This window comes from Malaya genurostris, chromosome 3, assembly GCF_030247185.1.
Source record: "Malaya genurostris strain Urasoe2022 chromosome 3, Malgen_1.1, whole genome shotgun sequence".
NCBI classification, from domain to species: Eukaryota; Metazoa; Arthropoda; class Insecta; order Diptera; family Culicidae; genus Malaya; species Malaya genurostris.
In genome coordinates, this window is record NC_080572.1 from 298,139,225 (window position 1) to 298,157,900 (window position 18,676).

Consider the following 18,676-nt stretch of genomic DNA (forward strand, 5'->3'; position numbering starts at 1 on the left):
ATCTCAAAACGAAAAATAACTTTTATTTTTCGAAGACGGTTCGACCGGTTTTCAAAAACTTTGATTCATATTAAAGATTGTATCATTTCATTTCCTATGAAATCCCTTAAAACCGAGATGATCTGAATTAATTTCGCGTTTCTGAATTGGTGAATGTCACAAATTATCCATCTGAGTGAATGATTGCAGAATGAAGGGGACATCTGGTTCAAACGTGGTGTTACAGTGCTTATGATATTTTTCGCTCGGATACTCATAACGATCAAAAGTAATGGTCCAAATGCATATTTGTATTTTTACCTTGAGTGACTTTGTTTCATAAGAGTAAGGAATGGGGAGAAACCCTGAATTTGTTTTTTCTTACGTCGAAACTTGAGTTATTAGCAGTTATTGTACAAAGCGGAGAAGTGGAGTAAGAAAACCAATGAATAAAAACAATATAATAAGGCAAATATATGTTGAAAAAAAAATGGTTCCGAAGCAGGACTCGAACCTACATTCTTATGCAGTTTGTGCATACGCGTTTTCCTGTTTCGCCACACTGCGCTGTAATGGAAACAGTCACGGAACAGTAGCAAGTTGGAAGGAGCGTACATTAGCATCCTAATGATTACACTGGAAAACTTTTATGTTCAAACAAAAATCAATTTGTGAAGCTGCTCTACCAAATGTGCAGCCTTGGAGGTGTGAGAATAATCAAATTCAGACATTGTTCAATTTCTGATTTATCGTTAGTCCCCTAAAAGAATTGAAACTCATACTACCAGTCCAATCCTGTTCATTCTTTCATACGAGGTCTGTTCAAAAAGTTCCCGGAATTTTTTAATTGCGCGCGTCTGGAGAGTCCGGTGGTCAAATTTTTTTTTATTGTGTTGGTACATATGTCCCTAATGTATGGTGAAATTTTCAGCTGTATTCATTGTTTACATTCTGTCTTGTAGCGGCTGGTGTAGACGTGTTTTTTTGAGCTCGGCGATTTTTGTTAGTTTAAACAATGGAAGAATTGAAGAATTTGTATTAAATTTTGCGTGAAAAATGAAATAAAGTGTAACCAAGTGTGCGAAATGTTACAGAGAGCCTACGGTGAGTCTGCTATGAAAAAAACAAGTGTTTACGAGTGGTATAAGCGTTTCCAAGATGGCCGCGAAGACGTTGAAGACGACGAACGCTCCGGTCGACCCAGCACGTCAATAATCGATGAAAATGTGGGAAAAGTGGAAAAAATGATTATGGATGATCGCCGAATCACTATTAGAGAAGTTGCTGATGAAGTAGGCATATCTGTTGGCTCATGCCATCATGAAACGAGTGGCAGCAAAATTCGTTCCAAAACAAACGCATTACCATCGCTCAGGAGCTGTTCAACGACGTCAACGACGATCCAAATTAACTTGAAAGGGTCATAACTGGTGATGAAACATGGGTGTACGGTTATGATGTCGAAACGAAAGCACAATCGTCCACGTGGAAGCACCCAACGTCACCAAGACAAAAATCGCCGAGCTCAAAAAAAAAAACACGTCTACACCAGCCGCTACAAGACAGAATGTAAACAATGAATACAGCTGAACATTTTAACCATACATTAGGGACATACCAACAAAATTTAAAAAAAAATTGACCACCGGACTCCCAGACGCGCGCAATTAAAAAATTCCGGGAACTTTTTGAACAGACCTCGTATTTATCGTCGTCAGAAGAAATTAACAAATCAAAAATATTAGTCGAAGAGCTCACAACTAGTTGCTTTTAAAATTATTCCTGAATATTGCAAACCAAATGCATATTTCTACACATATTCAAATAACTGAGATATCAAACCTGTGAAATATAGAAGAAAGAAGGCAAAAAGTAGTAGACAAAAGACCTCAAAACCTCAGGACAGAAGACAGAAAACAGAAGACAGAAGACAGAAGACAGAAGACAGAAGACAGAAGACAGAAGACAGAAGACAGAAGACAGAAGACAGAAGACAGAAGACAGAAGACAGAAGACAGAAGACAGAAGACAGAAGACAGAAGACAGAAGACAGAAGACAGAAGACAGAAGACAGAAGACAGAAGACAGAAGACAGAAGACAGAAGACAGAAGACAGAAGACAGAAGACAGAAGACAGAGAACAGAAGACAGAAGACAGAAGACAGAAGACAGAAGACAGAAGACAGAAGACAGAAGACAGAAGACAGAAGACAGAAGACAGAAGACAGAAGACAGAAGACAGAAGACAGAAGACAGAAGACAGAAGACAGAAGACAGAAGACAGAAGACAGAAGACAGAAGACAGAAGACAGAAGACAGAAGACAGAAGACAGAAGACAGAAGACAGAAGACAGAAGACAGAAGACAGAAGACAGAAGACAGAAGACAGAAGACAGAAGACAGAAGACAGAAGACAGAAGACAGAAGACAGAAGACAGAAGACAGAAGACAGAAGACAGAAGACAGAAGACAGAAGACAGAAGACAGAAGACAGAAGACAGAAGACAGAAGACAGAAGACAGAAGACAGAAGACAGAAGACAGAAGACAGAAGACAGAAGACAGAAGACAGAAGACAGAAGACAGAAGACAGAAGACAGAAGACAGAAGACAGAAGACAGAAGACAGAAGACAGAAGACAGAAGACAGAAGACAGAAGACAGAAGACAGAAGACAGAAGACAGAAGACAGAAGACAGAAGACAGAAGACAGAAGACAGAAGACAGAAGACAGAAGACAGAAGACAGAAGACAGAAGACAGAAGACAGAAGACAGAAGACAGAAGACAGAAGACAGAAGACAGAAGACAGAAGACAGAAGACAGAAGACAGAAGACAGAAGACAGAAGACAGAAGACAGAAGACAGAAGACAGAAGACAGAAGACAGAAGACAGAAGACAGAAGACAGAAGACAGAAGACAGAAGACAGAAGACAGAAGACAGAAGACAGAAGACAGAAGACAGAAGACAGAAGACAGAAGACAGAAGACAGAAGACAGAAGACAGAAGACAGAAGACAGAAGACAGAAGACAAAAGCGGAAAGCGGAAGACTCAAAACAAAAGACAGACCACAGAAGACAGAAAACTGGAAAAAGAAAGCAGAATACAGAAAAAAAGAATACAGAAAACAAAAAACTGTCGAACCAGCTAAAACCATTTTTTTGCTACCAATCAAATTGTTAAGAGCGAAAAAAAAGAAAAACAACTTAATACGCAATCAATTAATGAAATAGGATTAGTTTTCAACGCAAAAAAAACGAAAAATGATGTTAAATTGAATAATTAATAAAAAACTGTTTAAGAACACAAAATATCCGTTCGTCGAATGTTGTGAAAATTACTTCTATAAATGTTTTACCAATTAATCAATATAATAAAACAGCAATGCTAAACATCATCTGTCACATAGCAGATGAAGGCGCTAGCCAGGTGAACGAAAATTACCATTGGTCGTTATAATAGGATTAATATTTGATTTGTTTTGACCATCGAAAAGGTTCATCGGTTCCATCCTAATGTGAACAGGTTCTGCTACCGCAAACAAATGACAAACCATGGTTGTAAAAAAAATTAAAAATTCAAATCCGACCTCTCGCTTTTGCTAAATTGGAATTCATTGTGGTTTTTTCGTCGCCCGAAATTATGTCATCCAGCTGAGCAACAGAAACAGGAATGCTTAGGGTAGGTTGAATCATTCGACGACGGACGAATTCAGAGAAGGTTTCGGCCGTTCTTTCCTTCAATTGGAGAGTTTCAATTTGATTGCCATTTGTCTGGTAGTCGCACTCGACATTATCTAATCTGGTTTGTTTTTTGTCGTCGTCATCGTCGTCGTTGGTAACATTCACTTTTTCAAACTCAAAAAAAAAACAGACAGAACGGTAAGTCAGTAATCACTGGTAGTGTCTTTGTCCGTTCGGACTGATTGAAGTCATATTTTCTTTTAGCCTTTGGAATTGGACTCCGTAGCGTGAAACCATTGCTATTACGAAGTCGAACAATTATTTAATGGTGCAATAACAACGGCTTACGCTGGGCTTAATTACCGCTCATTTTTGCCCTTTCTACCCCATTTTGCTTCCGTCAAGCGTTTTATTCATTCAAAAACCTCGCGAGACCAGGACTGGCAGGAAATCATTTAGAGCACAAATGAAAATAAACTTTTTGATTGACTCGTTACGATCCCGTCACCTCGTGCTTTGGTGCTCTCGGCCGGTCAGTCAGTGACTTGCAGTCAATATTGTTCTACTAAAGCCTGTGTCAAGTTTTACTACTTTTGGCTCGGATAGTTCGTATCATTAGTTGTGCAACATGGATAGATTTAACTAAACTTAATTTTATTGCAAAACCATAATAAAACAGGTTAAGCCGAATTTTAAGATTAATTGGCTGTTTGGGTTTTGGTTTCGGAAGCATGTTAAATACAAATACATCAAAAGTCTAGCCACCCGAAAAAAACGGCAGAGTGATGTCAGTGGCATAACCGGAACATCGTGATTACAGTTAAAACTACATCAACTGAAACACTCTGCTTACTACGGTGACTTTGACTGTGATGAGAGTATAACTATCTTCAAAATAAAGTTCCGGATCAAGAAGTTTTTGACAAATGACGACCAGAAACTGATGACTGATTATGAAGACCTAACTAAAATCTTGAAAATTTTAATTTAATTCATGTATTGCAATATACATTTGAAAAACAAATGTTTTGCAAATAATATTAACTTTACGTCTGCTAAACCGTTCATGTTGAACCGGAAAATGGCATTGGCAGTTTTATCAGAAACCGCTAAGGTACTGATTAGTCGAAGAGGGAATGTAAAAATATGATACTATCAAACGTTTCTCTACAGATTTTCAACACGTAAATTGAACCAGTTTAGAACAGTCAAAGTATTGCTAAAGTTATTAAATCAAATCATTTTTCGTCTTATTTTCTCTAGAGAGCTTCTCAGGCTTCCATTCAATATAGAATACAATCACTATGGGTCTCCGAGGCTCCGTTCGAAAGTCGGTTTTTCCAACAATTCTTATACTTATCTATAAATAAAGGCAAAACGATTTTTCGAAGCCACCCTACTTGCACTCCGAAAAGCTCGATCAAACGAATAGCTGGGAAGGTGGCTACCTCAGCAAAGTTGCCCAAAAAAATAGATATAAAAGTCATCATTTTTGAGTCTTTTTAACAACTTACTAATACATAATAGTCTCTGCTTAACCGTAAAAATGCGACCAAAATCATGCTGCCGCTTGGTATCAAGCATACCAACTTTAGACCAAAACTACGAACGTCAGCGCATTTCGGAAGCGTGTTTGGTAATTCTGATATGATATTGTGGACTATCTCGAATAAGGGGAAACCATCTATAGCGAGTATTATTGCTCCAGATGTTTCTCCGTCGTCAGATTCGGTTTCTCTCGGGTTACTATCTGTTATCAAACCAATAAAATGGCTCACCAAAGCAGAGTATTTTGAAGAATTCACTTGAATCGACGTTAGACTAACCCAATTTTCCTCCCATTCCCAAAGAGAATGCTTTTCACTCCAGCTAATACTTTTAGAGAAAATTGCAAGTACGGCCTTTAGAAGAAAGGGATGACATTTCGATTAGCATATCATAAAATATGATCACAGAACTGCGCCCTAGTACTCAAGTAGTAAAGTAGTAGTTTTTTTGTTCAATTTGTTATTTGCTAGTGATTTTCAATAAATTTTTTAAATAAAATTCTGGAAAAATAATTCATATCGAGATTTACAAAAAGGATACATTTTTTGATTTTGATAAAATGTTGTCCCCAGAAATGCATTGGGCAATTGTAGGTAGAAAAATCACGCATCAATCCAATGGAACTCAATTTGTTAGGAAATTTCACATCTTGCAACATATGGAAGGACACAATTTTATTCAAACAAAGAATGGTGTTTTTTTGTAATTTGACTTAAAATTTTCAAGATCGATTTTTTTTCAGTGTAGGGTATGATAAATAATTTAGTTCGTTTTTTTTTTTTGAAAATTAGACTGTCCTTGGAACAAAATTGAATTGACTGAATTCGCAAAAGGTGTTTTTTTTTGTAAATTAACTTGCAATCTTGAAAATCAATTTTTTTCCGTGTACAGTGTACTTTTCGAATAGCCGAATTTTGTGCCAAATCGTATCCCGCTCATATTTCAATGAAACTTTTTCGGTATAAAAACTGTCCCAGAAAGTATGGACGCAACCAAAAACCGCTGCCATTTCGCAATGGTTCAGCATCTGTCAATTTTTATGGCTGCGTGCTGTTGTTTACACTCTTCTCTAACCACTTGTGCAGTTGTTTGTTCGTTTTCATTAGTTTGTTTCAAAATGCGTGGACTTTCAGCAGATCAACGTAGAAAAATTGTGTACAAACGGTGCACAGAACGCGGACTGTCACTGAGAAAGATAGCAAAAATGGAGGGAGTAAGTGAAAAAGCCGTGCGAAATTCAATCAGGAAGTTCGGCGAGGATAACACCTTTGAGGATAAACCGAAAACGGGTCGAAAAAAAGGTCCTGCTAACCCTCAGTTGGATAAACGTATACTGAAGGCGTTCAAGCAAAAGAAGGAGGTTTCAGTTCAAGAGGTGGTCAAAAAAGTGGGCATTTCGAAGTCAAATGTTCTTCGTGCTAAAGAACGTTTGAATCTTCGAACCTATAAGAAGCAGAAACAACCAAAACGTAGTCCGAAACAAGAAGCATCGATCAGGCCGAGGGTTCGAAAGCTGTACAATACGATTCTTGCTGGAAATTTGAACTGCATAATCATGGATGACGAAACCTACGTGAAACTCGATTACAAATCCTTGTCGGGACCGCAATATTATACGGTGCGAGAAGGGCAAATGTTAAACCAGTCCTAGACATCGATTGAAGTCGAAAAATTTGGTAAGAAAACTATGGTCTGGCAAGCAATTTGTAGCTGCAGTAAGATTTCGAAATCCTTCATCACCACTGATTCAATGACCAACGATATATACATCAAGGAATGTTTACAACAAATGTCTTCTACCCATCATTCGAAGCCACAAGGATCCTGTTGTCTTCTGGCCAGATCTTGCTTCTTGCCACTACTCGAAATCAAATTGTCCACAACTTCGATTAGTTGAGGAATTTTGGGCATTAACGAAGGCACATCTTAGGAAACATGTCTCGGCAGCCGAAACCACTCAACAGTTTGAAAAAGATTGGAAAAAAGTGGCAAAATTTGTCGCCAAGAAGTCTGTACGGAATTTAATGAGGAACGTGCGCCAGCTAGTCCACAATGGCTAAGTAGCAAATGTTGAGAATAATACTCTGTTGTTGTAGTATAATATTATCAATATATCGAATAAAATTTGAATATCTAACACTTGTGAATTATTTACAGCGAAATCAAAGTGCGTCCATACTTTCTGGGACAGTCTTTAAATAGGGTTCTCTATCTTTTATGTTGGCATGTAACATAAGATACAAAAAATATCAATGAAGTGGCCACCTTTATTGACAATTACAAAATGGTTCCTTTTCTCTACGTTTGCCATTACCTTTTCGAGAATCTCGGGTGTTATAGCGTCGGTTTCAGCACGAATGTTTGCCTTGAGCTCTTCAGTTTGAGTTTGAGGCTGGTTCAGTGTGAAGCGAACCATGGCAAAAATTGTACTGAATTGACCCATCCCATCCCATGGGACTGTTTATTTAAATTGCATATTTTTTTCTAATCGTATTCGAAAACTCTTTTTAATTTGATCGTTATCAGTGTCCGAGTGTGGAATATAATAAGAACTGTAACACCAGATGTTTAAACCATATGTCCCCTTCTTTCAGCAATCAGTCACTTAGATGGATAATTTATGCCGATCACCAATTCAGAAACGCGATTTCAGTTCAGATCACCTCGGTTTTTCAGTTCCATTGACAAGTCCAAAATAGTGAACTATGAAACATTATAGGACAACATTTCATATTGCTAAACATTTATTTGCTAAGCACAGTTGCTTTCAACTGCAACTGGTTTTGAGGTATGAAATATCGCATACCGCCGCGACACTCATTTTGTAATCGGTACGACGACGAGTTATTGCTAGCGAATTATGATTGATCATGAATGTGGATTGGCCAGTTTACGATTTCTGACACTAATAACGTTTTTCTCTTCTCGTTTCGCCGCAGTAATGCGGAATAAGCGGTGATGGCTCCCGAACAAATTAGCCGAACAATCGAGCATTGAAGAGTGCATTTTTTTAAAGTTTGCTAAATGAATCGAAGTCTGTTCCGAGGGTGGCATTTAATTGTTGAATGGATTCGACTCCCAAGAGGAAAAATCAATTATGGGTGGTACGAAAGTAATTGGCATCCGTGTGTGAAAACTATTTGAAAGAGAGTTTCACTTTGATGAGATTTGCTCGAGGACTTTTTCGAGCTACCATGAGAAACAAAAGCATTTCGATCGGATTACCTTTCGGGAATGTTCAAAACCACTTCGTCACTTGTCAGCGTTAAATTAGAAAGTCCACTTTGAAACTGCTCTCGAATGGCCTGGCTGGCGCGGCCGGAGATCTATTCAGGCCACAAACTGGATCATAAATCCCCTGGTTTGGTCAATTTATCATGAATAAGTCATTCGAACCGATTGCAATTTCCTCGTGTCGACGTAGATCAGATCACGTTCGCTGATGGTAAGCCGATCCTGTTATTAACAGCCGTAGTAGAGCCTATTTTTTTTTAATAAGCATAAGCCAAATTTAATGCCTTACCAGCCACAATTGGTTCGAGTAAGCCAATCTTACACGGCCCTCTCATTCGCGATACCGCGAGCGTGGAACCAGAATAAGGCTGGTGAATGGAGGTGCGCTGCAAGCGCTCTCGTTCGTTAATATCAGCCTCCAACCGTGAAAGGGAATGGCAGCAGCGGTACGACCTTCTAATGGTCTCCAAATGCGAACTAATAACAACATAATCGAGCAGACTCGAGTTGGCCTCGGATAAAACAGGCAACAAAACAGCCAGCATGCTAGCGTTAAATGATGATTGCATTTGGGAACTAACGGGGCCCCCACTCGGAACCGAACCGAACCGAAGGAGACCATTAGCCAGTTAACATCTTCATTGTTTTCTTTCTGCCTTCGGAACATTCTTAAAATTGCAGCCTTCAAAGAAAAGTGCACTTTAGGCGTTACGCGCCATAAGATTAATCGTTCGCCGAGAATTCCAAAAAAACCATTCTCTCATCATCAATTCGATGGGACTCTGGCTGGAAATCTGACGGACACTTAAGTTCCCGTCCCCGGTGTTAATCGCAATTTAATTGGTCGATAAATCACCCCCGAAATCAAACAGGGACGAATTTGCTTGCTTGCTTGCCCGGATGGTAGGTACTTACCGCATACCGTCGAATCCGTCGTCCGATCCGTTGATGGTCAGAACTGGCGCACGGGCGTAGGCCTTGGCCACGCGGCGATTCCGCTCGAACACGATCACTTTTGCCCAGATTTCGTCGTCGATCTGTGTCCATTTGTCCAGCACTTCCTGGATGTGTTCCTGTGGGGTTAGAATTGTTTTTTTTTTCGGAGAGATAAAAGAAGAATTTATTAGTATAATAAGCATATAGATCTTATCGGATGCGAGTGGATTATTTACGAACAGAGATTCATGGTGCGAGGGAAAGTGGCATCGGAAAATATCGGTGTTTGGCTAATGGAGATTTGCGAGATTACTCAAAATACGATGAATAATGGCCGGAGGTGTCTGCTTGTTGTGATGTTCATAATTCTTGGAAAACTACTTTTGATCATTTTCAAATTTATTGGATTTGAAAAATCCTTGCACTCACTGAAATTCTTCAACTGATATTTCGGAACACCAACGTTTAATCGTTTGTTTTCGAAATGATTTTGAAAAGACAGAAATATTAAATAAAACCGTTAAACTGTAATTTGCCGAGGGCAACCAGTAAACTTATGCAACCACTCTGAAGAATTGTTTATTTACTGATGTTTTTTTTTCAGCGGTAACTAGATCGGAAATCTTCGTTTCGTGATACAAACTGTATTCTCTACAAGCTGTCACAAAAGTGTTGAGTTGGCAACACGCAGAAAAGTGAATAAAGCAATTTCCGAAATCCGTGTAGCAAGAGCGAATTTCGAAAAGAGCGAATGAATTTTTTATGCACATTTTCCATATCACTGCTCAGTGGACTGGAACTGGAATTTAGCGAGACAGAACTTTTTCGCTATTAAGTATTAGTTTTTTTTGTAAAAAAGTTGTGTGCAATCAGCTGGCGAATCTTTTGAGGTGGAAGGTCATTAGGGTGGTGCATGTTTGGAACGAAATCTGGAATCTAACATTTTTTAAATTGAATTTTGAATTGATTGAAATCTATTGCAAAATTGTGGGAAATTTTGTTTTGTGAAACTTTGCTGGAGAAGGCTCAATCGATCGAAGTAAAAGTAGAATAGCTATTTGAAAATCACTTTTTTTTTCTCTAACTTTGTTGTTAGTAGAAATGGTCTTCCGAAGAATTATCAATTTCAATTCCGATAAAATTAACAAAATCATTCAAAGGCCTTATCACCATCTACGTCCAAGGATAGAGTAAACTCTTTCTGCTTTTGGCGCGGATTATCATGCAGCGAAGAATACAATGGTTCCAACGTTTTTCCAATTTTTCAATACCATGTTTATAAAAAAATTATCTTTCGCTTCAAAATAAGCTTCAGTTTCAGCGATGACCTCCTCATTTGAGCAAAATCTTTTTCCCTGGAGCATTTTTTTAAGATCAGCAAAGAGCCAGTAGTCACTGGGGGCTAAATCTGGTGAGTATGGGGGGTGGGGAAGCAGATCAAAGCCCAATTCGTTCAATTTCGCCATTGTTTTCATCGATTTGTTTTTGTTCCATCGAAAGCAATCGCGGCACCCATTTTTCATGCTCAATTTTTCATGAAGGATAGTAAATACACTTCCATATGATATCTGTGTCATCTCAGCAATCTCACGGAGCTTCACTTTACGATCTTTCATTATAATTTTTGTCACTTCACTCACATTGTCCGGTGTAACGGCTTCCACAGGTCTACCCGAGCGTTCCGCGTCATTTGTGTCGGTATGACCACGTTTAAACTCGGCGAACCACCGACAAATCGTTGCTTTTGATGGACAAGAGTCCGGATAACATTTTTCAATCCATTGTTTTGCTTGCACGGTGTTTTTACACATTAAAAAACAATGTTTTATCAAAACAAGAAATTCGGATTTTTCCATTTTTAAACAAACTACAAAACGACTTTACTCCAACTTCGATAACTCAGCGGTTTCTGGTCGGATCGACTTAAAATTTTGACCCGTTCGAAGCAAAAGTTAGTACTCTAGAAAGACGTGGTTACTGGTTTACTACGAGCGCCATCGCTGCTTTAGTCTCGGGACTTATTGATCCATGTGTTATGTATTATTTTTGAAAAAACTATTACACTTATAAACAAAGTTTACAAGTTATTTTGTTCTGCACAACTTTTCAGAAGAAGCCACCTTCCTAGGTCTTCATTTGATCGAGTTACATAATTTTTTCGGAGTAAAAATAGGGTGGTTCTTTAAAAATCACTTTATTTTTCTCTTACTTTATTGTGAGTAGTTTTACAAGAAAATGGTCTTCCGAAGAGCTGTCAAGCAAATTACTGCGCACAATTTTGTTCTACTAAGTACTTTTACATAAGCTAGTCAGCCTGTTAATATCAACATTCATCAGATGCCAGATCGACAAATATCAATGTTATACGGCATCTGGAAGGTCATAAAATAAAGAAAGTTTGAAATGGAATCTTATTTTTTAACTCTTAAATAATGCTTGAATAGGCTTACAAAAAAAACCAAAAAAGTCGAATAATTCTTAAACGCCAAAACATAGCAATTCAACAATATGATGGTTTTAACTAAACCCGTATAAGTTTCTAAACCGAAAGTAAATTTTCCGCTTAACAATTAATCTATTACCAAACGGATTGATTCGATTGAGTTTGAATAATTAGGAGTCAGAAATATTGTTGTTTCGAACTAGTATGCCATGACATTGCTATCCACAGAATATTTTTAAATTTTTTTCACCTATCAAATAAAAAACTAGAAAACTAACTTCTTCAGCGAAGTTGCTTCAAATAAAATACTCTATAGCTTAATTAGAAGTTCGATTCCAGATTTCATTCCAAACATGGACCAAAAGATTCCCCAGTTTATTGCAAACAAATTTTGTGAAGAAATTAACTACAAAAAAACTAATATATTTTGTATCCGAAAAGAAGTTCTGGGAAAACGATTCAGCACTTTGAAAACTTATTCACAGAAAACATTTTTTTTTTGTTTCAATTATAGAGGTTTTAACCTTAAAGTTATTTGCCTCTTCGGGCCAGAAAAACTTTCTGACCCTATGTGCGGGGTTGGGAATCGAACCCAGGCGGGCTATTCACAGGAAATGAAAAGTCCTACACTTTTTGAAGAACTAAAAAATTACTTGATAGAGTAAAACTTGAAAATAAATCTGTGTTTATTTTTTTAAGATAAATTTATTACCTAAAAGAAACATTAAATCCAAATTTATTGTAAATTTGATTAGTGTGAACTAAACAGTACTAGCTTTTTTTGCATTTTTTCAGTTTTCAGTTTCGGATGAAGAAGATTCATTTGAGCAATAGAATTTGATTCTACGCATGAAATACAATAATTTTACTCAACTGTTTTGGAGATATCTAGACATGAAATTCAATGGTAATTAAATTGACAATAAACGTAGATTATAAATTCAAGATTACAATAGAAACTGAAGAAGAAATTTAATTTTTTTCCAATTTGAATTTTTTTTGTTAATCTTATAATTCTTGTTTTTATTTCAGAGTGTTCAATCTATTTCTTGGAACCAGTTATTACTAAACGCAGTAAAACATTTTCTCTATGGTATTAGAAATATGATCAACAATTTATGATAAAATTCTGAACAATGGGAGATAACCATACATATCAGGTGTACAACTTTGCTTCCGCCGTTTTTTTCTAATTAAAAGCTTTATTGCGAAATAGTGCTTAAAGATGTATTATTCAAAGTATTGTCCGTCGCTAGCGACAACTTTCTCCCATCTTTCCGGCAATTTTCGGATCCCGACTCGAAAAAAGGAGTCCTCTTTTGACTCACTCCCAACGATCCGGCAGCTCTTCTTGGGTTTGGCAAGAATCTTCATCAAGCAATGCTCCTAGTTGTACATCTTTGAAGGTTTTTTCTCTTCCACCACCATGTTTGTCTTCGACATCGAAATCACCATTTTTAAAACGCTGAAACCACTCCCGACACGTTCTTTTACTCAAAGCAGCATCACCGAGAGTTTCTGAGAGCATTCGATGCGCTGAAACGGCGATGACAATTCGTTAGGCACTGTACACACTCACTTTAAAGGCATTATCATCTATGTATTTTGAACAGCCTCAGCCGGTACAGCCACCTATTGGAAAACGGCGGAAGCAAAGTTGTACACCTGATAATTTGAAAATAAGGTTATCTCAAACTTTTGGAAACAATGAGCAAAACTCATCACGTGCACTAGTTTTTTGGATAGATTTTGTAACTGGATTTATTTCCATGATTTATGTTCGGAAATCCAAAATTCTGATTTGGGATTTCAACTTCTGGTTTTATTTTAAATACTTCAGGATTTAAACAAAATTCGGGATTTAAATATTAGATCTGGAACTGGCTTCTGATCTAGAATTTATTAGATGAATTCAGGCTCAGAATTTAATTCGTAAATTCAATTTTAAAATTCATTTCCAGGTTCGAACTAAATTCGGAACATTGATTCTGGAGCTAGATTTTGGAACAAGATTCAGTTCCTTTAATGGGGTTTGCGTGCCGAGTGGGATGTGGCATCGTCCTGTTGGAACCACATGTCAGGCATGTCCAATTCTTCCATTTCCGATTCTGCTACCGGCCCGTAATCCACACCAAATAGTAACTTCTGGCTGGTCTTCACTACAGATACGCTTGTTGACTTATCCATTCAACCAGGAATGAATGAGCTTCGTCGTCGTGAAAAATTTTTCGATAAAAAAGTGGACCTTCCTCCAACTTTGCCAGCGCTCGATCAATGATTCATCGACGATTCATGATTAAATTATAGACTAAACTGAGCAAGTTTGACAATGACATAAGATACGATTCAGGCGTGATTTGTCAAAAACTCTGTTGCCAAAAAGGTACCAGCAAAAAAAAATCACCCTTCACGATCGATTATCTATACACGGAAGTTTGGTATCAATATGTCAGTTTTATTCGTATTGACGTCTTCCAGTTAGGTATGTGGCAATACCCACCCTTTTTTTTCAAATGGATTTCTCGGTCAGTAAAAGTTTTCCAAGTTTTGAACCAGACGGAATCCTTGCACAAACACGTTAGATTCTTGGATGATTGTGATCCTCAGTTTTAGTTTAGTTTTCGATTAATAGATACTGAAAAAGAATTGTTTGAATCCGTCTAGTTGTGTTAGATCTTGCCTTTTTCATGTGACCTGCAAATTCTCAGCAACATACAAGAAACAGCAATATACAGGAAGTTTGTTCGGGCGTTAACTAGCATAGCCTATAAGTCGAAATAGTTTCGAGCCAAAATAAAAGGATTTGTTTTTCAATATTTTGCAGCAGCGTTTTATATTCTGGAATTATTTTTTTTTGGCTTTTCGTTGGTGAAAATCGGTTGAGCCATTTCGGAAAAGAGAGAGTGTGATCCGTTTTGGAGATTTCAATTGCAACTTCTGGTACTTCCGGAACCGCATTCCGGGTACCGGTATTGCCGAAGTCGATTCGTACGGCCTGCAACTTACATGACTTATGCATTGGAAAAGGTTTTGAGTTCAATTTAGAAGATTTTTTTCCCAATTTCACATTGTCGCTCTCTACGACGGCTTGACATTTCAAACATTCATTACATCGAAATTCCGGAACCGGAAATCAGATCAAACTTAAGTGTTATGGCATCAGGGGCTTCGCTAATTATATTATCCGTATGCTACTCGACAAAAAGAAAACAATTCGTGTCCATCGAAGGCGACTGTACCAATCTTGTATATATAATCTATATTGCCACAGGGTAGCAATATAGAACCACTATTATTTTTTTTGTACAATAATGATATAGGTGAACACCAACCCGCGGTCATTTCCTGACGGCACATCTCTATTTTATCATCACAATGACTTCATTACTATTATTAACTCAATAGAGAGCGATTTGAAATTAATGTTTTAGTAATAATTAATTGTCTCTCAAACAAAATATATGATTGCTTCAAAACTCTACAAAACAGATGTCTTAAAATCATCTTCAGAATACCTTTACTATTTTCAAACCAATTGTGGTGGACAATTAAAAAACACGTCTCAATCTTCCTAGAGGATTGTGTCAAAAAAATTTTTTATTGCAAACTTGAATAAAAATTTGAAAGTATATTTGGGTATAAACTAACATAACCCTTTGAATTGGTAAACAAGTTTGTCAAATTAAGAAGAATTTTCCCGCGAGCAGGAAATCGGTGAAACTAAAGTTGGTTGGATTAGCAAGCAACTAAAGAAGAGTTTTTTTCCGTTTTTCCATCGTCGCTCTGAATGACGGTTTTACTGAGCTGACTTTCAATTTCGGAATTACAGCAAATAAGTGTGGAAATTTTAATTTAAATAGTGTGAAAGAACGAAATCCTTTGAAATAGCTGTGTAATCCTCGTTTTGTGAAGGCATTGTAAGTTGTATTTCATTTCGAAATAATTCATTTCGTGAATATGAGTAGTATGAGAAAGGCTACTATTAGAAGGAGTAAAATAGGATTTTTCTGCGGTATTTATTTATTTTATTTATTTATTTTTCTCTAATTCATCCGACAATAAAAGGTCTTAATGAATATAATATAAGGTCTTAATGAATATAAGGTATTATTTCTTAGTGTCGAAGCAAAGGCATTGTATTCGATTTCATCAAAATTTGTTCATCGAAAGTTGAGTAATCCATAAAATAACATGGGGACTCTATCAAAAATCCTATTTGGATTACTATCAAAAACGCTATTATGATGAATTAGATATATAGAAGTAACATGAGCACAGGATTTTGTGCGTCTCGAACATACAGCAGTCGCAGCGTTGGTCATTAAAATTTTAATATTGTCATTATTATCACACTAATTATTATTAATCACAGCATGCATAATATTATTATGCAATTCTGGAAGCGAAGCAGAAAAAGTTGCAAAATTCACACAATCTACTAATAAAGGGTGATTTTTGAGAGGTATTGGATATGATTTAAAAAAAACCCTTTTTTATCCACCTGGTGGTGTAACGATGCCTTTCTCATATTTCTTATGTTTTCAAAAACATCATTAGAAGATTCCTTCATTATTTTTCAAACTTTAATAAAAGCAAAAACTTTCTTTGGTAACTACCATCACCTTTTCAATTTGTAAACAGTTATGTCAAGTTAATATAGACTGAAATGTGGCAATCCTGCACGCTATACAAATTTGAACAAAGCACGCTGTGTGCTAGACGGTAGTGTTTTTTTCTTCCCTCCCAGCACGTGAAAGTTTTTTTTTTAAATTTCGGAACCTGAAGTCGGATCTGGATGAAATTGCATAGTATCTTTTAGGATACTGAGAGCTTCAATTTAAACTATGATTTGTGAAAATCGGTTGACCCAAGCTGAGAAATCAATGTGAGTTTCGTTTTTGGAGCTTTTCTTCACTATTCTCGGTGTATTTGGAAGTGGAAAACAGTGACTAGTAGTCTCAAAGTAGATTTATATATCCACTGACTGACAAGGTCTACCAACTGGATAAATAAACCAGTAAGTTTGTTAAAAATTTGTACCTCGTTTCGCCATCAATTTTGAAAAAAATACTCATGAAATTGAAAATTCTCACTAACCGCACTGTAATTCCGGAACCGGAAGTCGTATATGGATCAATTTTTCGAACACATTTCAAGACCTTTCGTTTAAATCAAAGTTTGTAAAAATCGGTTCAGCCATCTCTGAGAAAATTTAGTGACATTAGTTGTCACTTACACAAATACATACATACACACATTCACACACAGACATTAGCTCAGTTCGTCGAGCTGAGTCGAATGGTAAAAAAACTCCGGGCCTCCGTTCAAAAGTGATTGTATTCCTTTTCCATATGAGAAAGGCAAAACAACAAAAAAATAGATGAGAAAATTGATGAAATCTTCATTAGAATCGATAGAATCTTTAAATAGATCTTGTTGCACGTTTGCCATATACGTGAAGACAGTGGAACTATACCCGGCATTATTCAACTTATTACTTCAGGAAATGACGAATATAAGGCTCCGTTTCTCAAGCTTAAACTCAGAAAAACAAAAATTTGTTCTTCTGTAAGCATATTTGCTATTGGACATTCGAATTGTGAGTTTCGCTTCAAACAAGAGCGATTGCGTCATCCAGCTGCTGGTCGTTTGCATTGGAGAAAAAGATAACGAAGGGGAACATTATACAAAATCATCCGGTTCTAATGGCTCTGAATGTTATCTAAAAAACGGTTTGGGATTACAGCTTTGCAAATCGAAAGTGGAAATCATCAGTTCAGTGTAAATCTAGGATAATTTGTTAAGCTGTAAAATTCGCATCGAACGAGCGCAAATAAAGACATGTATAAAATATTGAAATATATGAGCGATTTTTTGCGGCTTGTGTTACGATTATATTTATGTTTTTTTTAATATTTATGTAATGATTTATTCTATTTATTCTCAAGACTCAAACTTACAAATGACTTTGACTGGCGCCATACTTCTTGGAATACAAACGTAATCATTCGTAACAAAATAGTCCTTTCCAAGACTCCAAAGCCAGCAACGGTCTTTTCCAAGACCCCAAAACCCGATCAGATGGGAATAACAGAATTATAACAACTGGAGTATTTTTTCAGAAATATTTTGTAACAAATTTCGAAATATTTTTGGCTGGTAAGCTGTTAAAATAACAAAAATCATAAAAAAAGACTCTAGCGGGAACCAAATCGTAACAGATTTTGAAACGTTTGTATCACAATTATTATTGAATACATATTGAATTGAATACATGAATATATAACTACAGAAGCCCGAAAGCAGAAATTTATAACAATAGTTGTAAAAAATTAGACAGAAAAACTATATCCCAGCTAACTTTGAGCATCGTTTCAATCCAAAATTGTTGTAGGATTTTGTTTTGTTAAATGAATAATTTATTTAGTGATCTGATTTCTTCTTTTAGTTTTTTGAAATTCTGATCATTATATTTCGATATAAAGCTGCGGAAGAACTTATTTTTTTCAATTATTGAACTTCATCAAGAGTCTTGCTAATGAAAATAAAATATCATAACTGATTTTGTTATTACATTGTTATCATAAGTTTGAACTTTCAATTGTTCAAATATCTCAAAATAACACAAATTGTTATACATATCATACTGTTGATATACTTGTGTTATGATTTTGTTATGTGCATCTGATCGGGAAGTAACGCAAAAAGCTTATTTAGAAAAGTGTCTTAAACTGACGCCCTAATTCCTAGAATACAAACGCAATATTCCGAAATTGAATGGTCCTTTTCAGGAGTACAAAATCCAAAACGGTCAAACGGTATCAAATCAGTTAATATCTGTACACATCTCGAA

The 18,676-nt window shown here is 36.5% G+C and overlaps 1 protein-coding gene across 9 annotated transcripts in view; it reads right to left on the minus strand.

The window, feature by feature from the left end:
* LOC131438996 (uncharacterized) overlaps window positions 1–18,676 on the minus strand; it is a 515,523-nt gene that overhangs the window by 89,037 nt on the left and 407,810 nt on the right. For all 9 annotated transcript variants that reach the window (XM_058609452.1, XM_058609453.1, XM_058609455.1 and 6 more), the window contains one exon: window positions 9,360–9,517. In XM_058609452.1, the coding sequence (XP_058465435.1) occupies window positions 9,360–9,517 (158 nt within the window). The remainder of the gene's footprint in view (window positions 1–9,359; window positions 9,518–18,676) is intronic.